The sequence below is a fragment of the Channa argus genome, chromosome 7 (genome assembly GCF_033026475.1).
Source record: "Channa argus isolate prfri chromosome 7, Channa argus male v1.0, whole genome shotgun sequence".
NCBI lineage: Eukaryota > Metazoa > Chordata > Actinopteri > Anabantiformes > Channidae > Channa > Channa argus.
Window position 1 is genome coordinate 17,123,038 of NC_090203.1, and position 8,729 is coordinate 17,131,766.

The following is an 8,729-nucleotide window of genomic DNA, read 5'->3' on the forward strand; positions in this document are numbered from 1 at the left end:
AAGGAGTATCTTTCACCACAGTTATTAGTTCACAGAGACACCCTTGACCTCTGTGGTGCTAGCCAACTGTCAACATAACTGATGTTATTGTAATGCAGGTTCACTTTCTTTGACTTCTATTGGAGTCCTTCAGGTCTTTGTGGCCTGGTTCCTCAAACCCTGGGTTTTGGAATATATAGATTTTAATTCAAGTGAATGAGGGAAAATTATACAACTACATATTCGTGGTCTCATTAACATTTTAGTTTTACATCTCATAACCAGCTAAAACACAAATGTACAACAGGCACTACTTTAGAAATTAACTTAATCTAAAGTAATAAAAAAAAATTTCAGGGGGGAGGCACAGGCACACAAAAAACACCTTAAGTTATTTGTTTAAAATGAAGTATTTTTGTCTGTTTGCATATTTATGACATGTAGTAGGCTATAGAGTTCTTGATTAAAAAAAACAGCTTAGGAAGTTTAATGTACAGAGGGTTATGGTTTGTGAAGGACTGCAGTCAATGGTTTGATACAACAACATTTGTAAAGTGGAGCAATTATTAAATAAGATGTACATTAGGTATATGCTATAAGCATTGATTGAGCTCTTTCTATTCAATGGATAATGTATCTTTTTAATGGCCTCAGGTTCAAACTGAAATACACTGTTATATTTGATTTTCTCCAGAAGACAGGTGCGTGTAAAATAAAAATGTAAAGATGAAATAGGTTAATATATTTTGTAAAAGCCCAACAAAAGATATTTAATAAAAGAACTCATCCATTACCTGAGTGACTTATTATATTGTGGCCATTAAGGCGTAGCAGCTTATGAAGAGTCTCCTGTAGATTTACATGATAAAACTATCTGATATGAGAAGTCTGGGGATTTTTTTCTTTCTTTCTTTTTACAAAAGGAGCGAGTATGCAAAAATCGTTAACTTATGATGCTGCGTATACGTGTGCGTGTGCAAATGTGTGCGTAGACGCGCTTGCGCTTAACACAGAGACGGATTGAGCTGGTGAAAGGCCATCTGTTTCGAGGCAATGCATTACAAGTGTACGTGTTGTGGACCAATTGAGTTTTAAAATGGGATGGACGGCGAGAGGATCCGTATGACAAAGTTTTCTCTCTCTCTCTCTCTCTCTCTCTCTCTATTTCTCTCTCTCTCTCCCCCCTCCCTCTCTCTCTCTCTCTGGGTTAAAGCGGAGGAGCTTGTTGTAATAATGAGAGTTTAACAAGACCTAATAAATCAGTTAGCAGTGATGGTTTATTGCCCCCAACGCGTGTCACTGTTTACCAGGGCTCAGATTTCTATTTTTCGAAAAAAGGAAAAAAAAAAAAACTTTTGGGTGGAAAAACGGAAAAAACGCAAATCCAATTGCAGCAACATTGACATAATGTAATTTTAGTATTATTTTTGTTGTTGTTGCTGCTGTAGTTGTTCTTGACGCATTTTTATTTTTTTATGTATTTTGATTATTAAGAGAATTAAGGTTTTTTGTTTATTTATTTATTGTATATATATTTCTATCTATCTATTATCTCATGTCTTTTTCATTTCTATTTACGGATCATTTGAGTCCCCTTACTTCCTCACCCAATCACCCCCACCACCATGCGCACCACCACAACCATCATATTTAGTCCCCTGCACACATTTCCAGCGGGTTATCACAATTGCCATTCCTCCCCTCCTTTCTGATGTGTTACCCAGATTACCATCAGTGCCCCTCAGATATTTTTAACAGATCTTCGGCGCTCGGCAATATCCACTCGGAGCCATCTGGTGCAGATCAAAATCTACTGGCTTCTTGGGCTTCAGTCGTTAAGGCATTAAATCTAGATCTACAGAGTACCCCCTTTTGACTCAGGACGTGGGTGATATAAAAATCAAATCAAATAAAAATAGAACTGTTAAAACATGAACAGCCCTCCCCTCTTTCTCTCTCTCTGGTGAGCCACATGGCTGTGTCAGGAGTGGACAGCAAGGGAAAGTAGAGGTTAGTGTCCGACTCATTCCTTTTCTGAGCTGGAAATTGGATAAGCTGTACAAAAGGGGTGACCAAAAGCTACAGCACCCGACTTGTTTTTATTCACCTCAACTCTGATGAAATTCTTTTCATTTGCTTTTCTATATCATAGGAGAGAAAAAAAATGTGAAGTATCCAAATGATGAATATTTCCTGTGTACGTTAAGAATTAAGAAAGCATGTTTAAGAGTGGGCACGCTTTTTTTAAATTACGGGCTGAAAATGAACGTGGATATTTTGTGACGCTCACAGACCCGTAGACTCAATGAGCTGTCACTGGCTTTTCCTCATTCCTTTTCACTCAGAACAAGGGAAACGTGAAGTGGCTCTGTTGTTACAGAGGACAACAACAATCTGGTTTAAATCCACACATACGCGCAGTCACAGACACACTCACACACACACAGACGCACAGATGGAAATGGGGTGAGGGGGGGAAAGAAGGAAATGAGAAGGAGAAATTGGCTGATTAAGTCTTTATGACAAAAATCAAAGAAAATCAAAACAAAACTTAATAAATAGATTCATATTTTACAGATCATATGGAGAGATAAGCTACACATAATTTTTTCCTGATTTGACTTTTTGAAGAAAAGCGACTTAACAAATTAACGATTCAATTTTTAAACTTATGTAGCACTTGCATGGTTTAAAAACAAGACTTGATTTGTTTGCTAATTTTATTAAAGCATTTATTTCAGAATGGATCATCCCGGTAAACACAATAAAACAATTATGCCGCTTTGAAAAGTAAATAAGTTCGATAAGTTCAATCATTCGATGAAGAATACAAGGGAAAAATCTAACTTGAAAAAATGGGGTTCTTTATAGTAAATTAGTTTCTGTGACTCTACTAAACGCACCAGCAGTCTGGGAAATCAAATACTAATTCCTCTGCAGAGAGGGTTTTTCCTCTTTAATTACAATTTAAATCTATTCAAAGTAAGTTCCTTCTTCTGACGGGTTTACTTCCCCTTGTGTCGGACAGCTGTAAAATCGTGTAGACAGGTTGTCATACAACAATCAAAGCCTTCGGTGAATGGACTCTAATGCTTGAACATTTAACATACAATAAGTCCAAACACGGAGAGAGAGAGAGAGAGAGAGAGAGAGAGAGAGAGAGACAGAGAGAGGGAGAGAAAGAGCGAGAGGGGGGGGGGGGGGGAGAGAGAGAGAAGAGAGGAAAAGAGAGAGGGGGAGAGAGAGGGCGAGGCCCCAGCCAATGTGCTCACTCTATATTCACATTATCCACATTGCTCCAAACGAGGAGGAGCTTGCAGGCTCAAGTAGGGGATGCCAATCAAAGCATCAACTTCAAATTGTATCTGAGAGATCAGCCTGGAGACCTCAGGGCCAGGCGCGTCAGTTGGAGCGCAATTGTTGATCAGATCACATCTAGCGGACTTTGCGCGAGAAAAGACAGGAAGCCGAGATTTAAGAGCGTGTTGTTTTGACTGCACACCACTGTATGTCTGTAGTAGCTGCGACTTTGGCTTAAACACCTTCCCTCTTCTCCTCCTGGTTATTTTTTTTCTCTTTTCTCTCGCACTCGTTTTTACGCACAGTTTGTCGGACGGTACAACTGTGCGACAGTTCGGCGGTGGACATGTCTTTCCCGCAGCTAGGCTACCCGCAGTACCTAAGTGCCTCCCAGGCGGTCTACGGAAGCGAAAGACCGGGTGTTCTTACGCCTTCGTCCCGGGGAGGGAGCACCGAAATCGGAGGAAGTCCGTCCGCCACGGCAGCGGCGGTCACATCGGTGTTGGGCATGTACGCCAACCCGTACGCACACAACTACAGCGCTTTCTTACCTTACACCAGCGCCGACTTGGCTCTTTTCTCTCAAATGGTAAGAAGAAATGTTTTTGGGGTTTTTGCACAGACGATTGTAAATGCTTGGCGTTTTAGTACCGCTGTGTGAAAAGAAATGCCATAAACTATACAAGTAAGATTGACTATAATTACATTTAGTATGTCAGATATTTTTATGCCGATGAATAATTAGGCTATAAGTCCAAATATTGGTTGGATTTCAAAGTTGAGTGGTTTATATGAACAAGTTGACTATGTGAAAAGTTTGACCTGAGCAAAAAATACAATACGGGAATGAAATTATTTTTTTGTCCACAAAACTCATGTAAACATAAAGGTGAAATTCAAATCTGTCATGTTTGTGTTTTTGTTTATATTGTTGGACACTTGGAAGGTTGAAATAAAGTTCAATGAAGAAAAGCAAACGTGCAAATAAGTTTGGGTAGTAACGTGTTTAGTCTTCTCGGCCACATTATGTTGATAAAATAGACAGAAATAATCTCTTCTTTATGACAAAAGCTCAAAGCAGGCTGTAAGTGTGCAATGGCTTTTAATCCTGCAGGGTTTTCTCAGGATATCATTCTGTCATTGAATGCCACGCGGATTTGTTTTAATATGTCCAGATAAAGAATAGTCAGATATTTATTGTCCTAAAATACACGTGGCGACAACAATTAACTTGCAGAGTGTTAATGTGTTGGCTAATGTGTGCATCTGGCCCAGAGACAGGGACCACTGCGCTTAAGCTTTAAAACAAGGGGTATTATCCCACAGTGTGTGTTGTTTAAACTAATCGATGTGTTTGTAAAAACAGGAGATTAAATTGAGCATAAAAATGCATGTGTACCATGTTGGGGAAACTTAACTTAGGCCTTTAGACTCCTTTGGCATTGAGAAGTGTAGAGGAGAGTTTGGCAGATACACATGGAAGCTGCCTATTTGCAGGCCATCTGTGTGTTAACAAACACTCTGCGAACTTTCTCTCATGCATTTCACTGTATTTGTTCCGCTATTAGTCCGAGGTTTATGAAAAGTTTTTTCTAATAAAAGGTCTCAGCCTTTCCAGTGAGTAGTTGTGCAGGCGCAGGTGCCGCGGGCCTTGCATGTGGTTTGTTGCAAGTTGAAAAGCCCAAAGCTCAGAGTCAGGTGCAACTGTGACTGGAGTTTTTTTTTTTATTTTTTTTTTTTAAATCGATACCATCTTACGTGTTTGAATTGCAGATAGCGCCCCGAAATGCATTTGAGTTACAGCGTAAATTAAGTACTAGAAAACATTTTTGCACTTCAGCGTAAAAACGTTAAACACATATCGATGGCAGCTTATAATAATCCTCAATTGTCCCTAATTTTCAAGGGATCCCAGTATGAGCTGAAGGACAGTCCTGGCGTCCACCCTGCCAGCTTCGCAGCCCACACCTCTCCAGCCTTCTACCCATACGGGCAGTTTCAGTACGGGGACCCAGCCAGGCCCAAGAACGCCACCAGGGAGAGCACCAGTACCCTTAAAGCCTGGCTCAATGAGCACAGGAAGAACCCGTACCCGACAAAGGGGGAGAAGATCATGCTTGCCATCATTACCAAAATGACGCTGACGCAGGTCTCCACTTGGTTCGCCAATGCCAGGAGGAGGCTCAAGAAGGAGAACAAGGTGACCTGGGGGAACAGGAGCAAGGAGGACGGGGAGGACGGTAACTTGTTCGGCAGTGGAGACGAAGCGGAGAAAAATGAAGACGAGGAGGAGATCGATTTGGAGAGCATAGATATCGACAAAATTGACGACAATGACGGGGATCAAAGCAACGAGGACGATGACGATAAATCAACGGAGGGGAGCAGGGACCACAGGGGCGGCGTCGGTGCGGGTGGGGAGTTGGACAGTTTAGAGAAAAGACGGGCCTTTGCCCTGCAGGCCCACGAGGCCTTTGACAAATCTAAGAGCACAATTGCTGTTCACCCAGGGAGTAAGGAGAACTCGGACGGCAACACCAACAACACCACAAGAGTTTTGTCTCCGGACAGGCCCGGGAGCTTTCCTCTCCCGTCTAACAATAAGCCTAAAATATGGTCTTTAGCAGAAACCGCTACTAGTCCCGATAGTTCATCTCAGAAACCCACGTCCCCTTGTGGCCCAGCGGCCACCACTCACCCATCCGCCCCCCACCACCAGATCCAAACTCACCCGGCCTTCCTCCCCAGTCATGGACTGTACACTTGCCAGATTGGAAAGTTCCACAACTGGACAAATGGGGCTTTCCTAGGCCAGAACTCGCTGCTGAATGTGAGGTCGTTTCTGGGAGTAAACCAGCACCATCACCACCACCACAACCACCACTTGCCAGCCCAGCAGCAGCAGCAACCGACGTCGGTGGTGGTGTCGCCGGTAGCGGCTGCAGCAGCGCTCAGCAGTGACAGCAAGGCCCCATCAGAGACTCACAGTCCCAAGCACATAGGTAGGAGAACACTGCGCGCACAGAACTACAACCAACAGCTTCCTCCACTTTTCTTTTAGTGGATTCTGTGTATATTATTCCAGTGGTTCAACTCATGCCCCTTTTTAGTAGCAATTATACACAGGCCTTCTCGATTTTTTTTCTACCAAAGCATTGTGCAGATGTGTGCACACCACGGCAGAGTTAAATCCACTAAGTTCGCACACGAAATACACAATATTGCATCATGTCCATATATATTAGTAAAAACATAGGACTGTATTATTTATGCAGCAATACCAGTACTGACAAGTGGATTTGCTTATTTCCTATTTAGACCATGAAAACGTTGTAAGGTCTGATTCACCTCCAACACAGACCCTGAAGTCTTCCTTTCGACCTATCCATGACAGGTGAGACCTTTTTTTTTTCTTTTTTTTTTTACTGTTATACTGCTTATTGTATGGCAGGTTTCCATAAGAAAATTGTAATTCACTATTATTTCGATGAAAAAACTAGTGCATTAATAATAATATAAACAGTTTTTTTTTTTTTGCAAGCAGTTCAACTGCAATTAAAACAACTTGTAACTGATCTTGCATTTCAACATCAGCAATTTGGAAAATAAATAAAAAATATATATAATTTAAACCCTAAATGGTATAAATGTCTATAATAAACATCTTAAGCTGGTAATATTTATACCTGGCAGTTTTTAAATGGAACGTTTTCTACATAAAACAATAATAACTAAAAAAAATAAATAAACAAAGATAAGTGGAGCACAGTTTGCTTTGCGGGTGACAGGGGGTCTGGACTCCCATCCCACACCCCCTTTAATTCCACCTCTCTGGGGAGAGTGTGGCTACTTATCAAGTCACCGAGTAAAACGGGCTTTGCCTGGGCTGTGTGCTTTTCCTAAAGACCCATGGGAGACCCGGAGCCCAGGGGAGCGCTCTTACAGAAAGAGAAAAAAGTTTACCTCTGTTTCAAGTGTTAAAATCACCCCATTCTCTTAATGCAACGCATGTAAAAATAATTGACATTTTGGTGAATTATAGGCCTGTTTGTTGATCATGTTTACATATTTTTTTCACACGCTAAAATAATTTTCCGAGATGTCAAATAATAGTATTATGTTTTAATTATTATTATTATTATTATTATTATTATTATTATTATTATTATTATTATTATTATTATTATTATCAGCATTATTATACTAAGTCGATTGGAAAGGGAGGCTGCAGTCTCTTTCAGATCAAACCTACTCAGCCACACACTTGAAATGCATATTGAAACCCGCTGTCCAAACACGGCGGGGGTATTTATCTCCCTCTCTGTATTATTCTTTATCCAGATCCTCTTTGCCTTCCAGCGCCAGAAGTCCACAAGACGCCACGCAACGGGTCCTTACTGCCCTCTCCTCGGCTTGATCAAGACATTTTTTTTTCGTGCTTGGAAAAAAAGACAAGAAATTTTGAAAAAAGCAAAAAGACTTTACACTCCCTGAAAAGGATAACGAGAAATAATAATGCAGCGTAGCATTCAGTCGGTACAGAACAAATGGCGTAATTTGGTAAAATCCTGTGGATGGATGGATTATTTCCTCTATTGTTGTGTAGCCTATAATCGCGCCTATAATGTTACTCTCTCCACGTTTCCCACAAAGGCTGGGACATTTTGGTAGGCTTTTTACATTATTATAATTATTATTAATATTATTATTATTATTATTATTATTTGTCTCTACCATGTGCTTTTGGTGTCCTTTCTTTAATGTAAATACCAAGCGATTTAAATTTGTAAATAGGAAGCGTTGAAGGAATTTGTCCAGATCGTATATTTTGCCTAATAAAATAAATGAAATTATAGAGAAAATCTATGGTCCTCAGGCTATATTTATTTTGTACTTTGATTTATTATTAATATTATTATATATATATATCTTTTAATTATTAATATCATTATTATTATCATCATCGTCATCCTCATCATGACCATAACCATCATCAAACTATAGCCCCTACTGCCAATTTCATTTCAAGAAGGGTGGGAATGGAAGGGAAAAAATATTGGCAGTCTGCAACCAGGCTTAATTTTATTCAAGTTTGGGAGGAAAACAGCGTGGATGCATTGAGGTGCTAATAAGTGTCCAGATGGTTGCTGGTGACAGAAAATGGACAGGAGCAGCTGGGAAGGTCATTAAGTAATAATATGGGAACGCCCAGTCCAAACAAAATCAAATGGTTAAAATCTAATCTGTCAGAGAAAAAAGTCGATTCGAAGATAAATTATTAATATTTTCTTTTTCGAGGGGGAGGAGCAGGCTGACACTGTCGGCCCCATGGTGCAGGGTCAGTGTTTGGGGGTCCTGCCTGTTCCGAGGCTGATAGTCATCATTAGCCTATAAAGCAGCTTCTTTGCACCTCAATCGGTAACCAAAAGCAAATATTGATTCACCACAAC

The 8,729-nt window shown here is 40.5% G+C and overlaps 1 protein-coding gene across 2 annotated transcripts; it reads left to right on the plus strand.

Annotated features, from left to right (window-relative positions):
* The first annotated feature begins 3,342 nt into the window (after positions 1 to 3,342).
* Positions 3,343 to 8,143, plus strand: irx1a (iroquois homeobox 1a). 2 transcript variants are annotated; one of them, XM_067511604.1, is made up of 4 exons: positions 3,343 to 3,868; positions 5,186 to 6,281; positions 6,598 to 6,673; positions 7,639 to 8,143. In XM_067511604.1, the coding sequence occupies exons 1-4, from the start codon at positions 3,626 to 3,628 to the stop codon at positions 7,694 to 7,696; spliced, it is 1,473 nt and encodes a 490-aa protein (XP_067367705.1). In that variant the 5' UTR covers positions 3,343 to 3,625; the 3' UTR covers positions 7,697 to 8,143. The 2 variants fall into 2 exon arrangements, with proteins under 2 accessions (XP_067367705.1, XP_067367704.1); XM_067511603.1 differs by having other exon boundaries at positions 3,346 to 3,868; positions 7,621 to 8,143.
* The last annotated feature ends 586 nt before the right edge of the window (positions 8,144 to 8,729 follow it).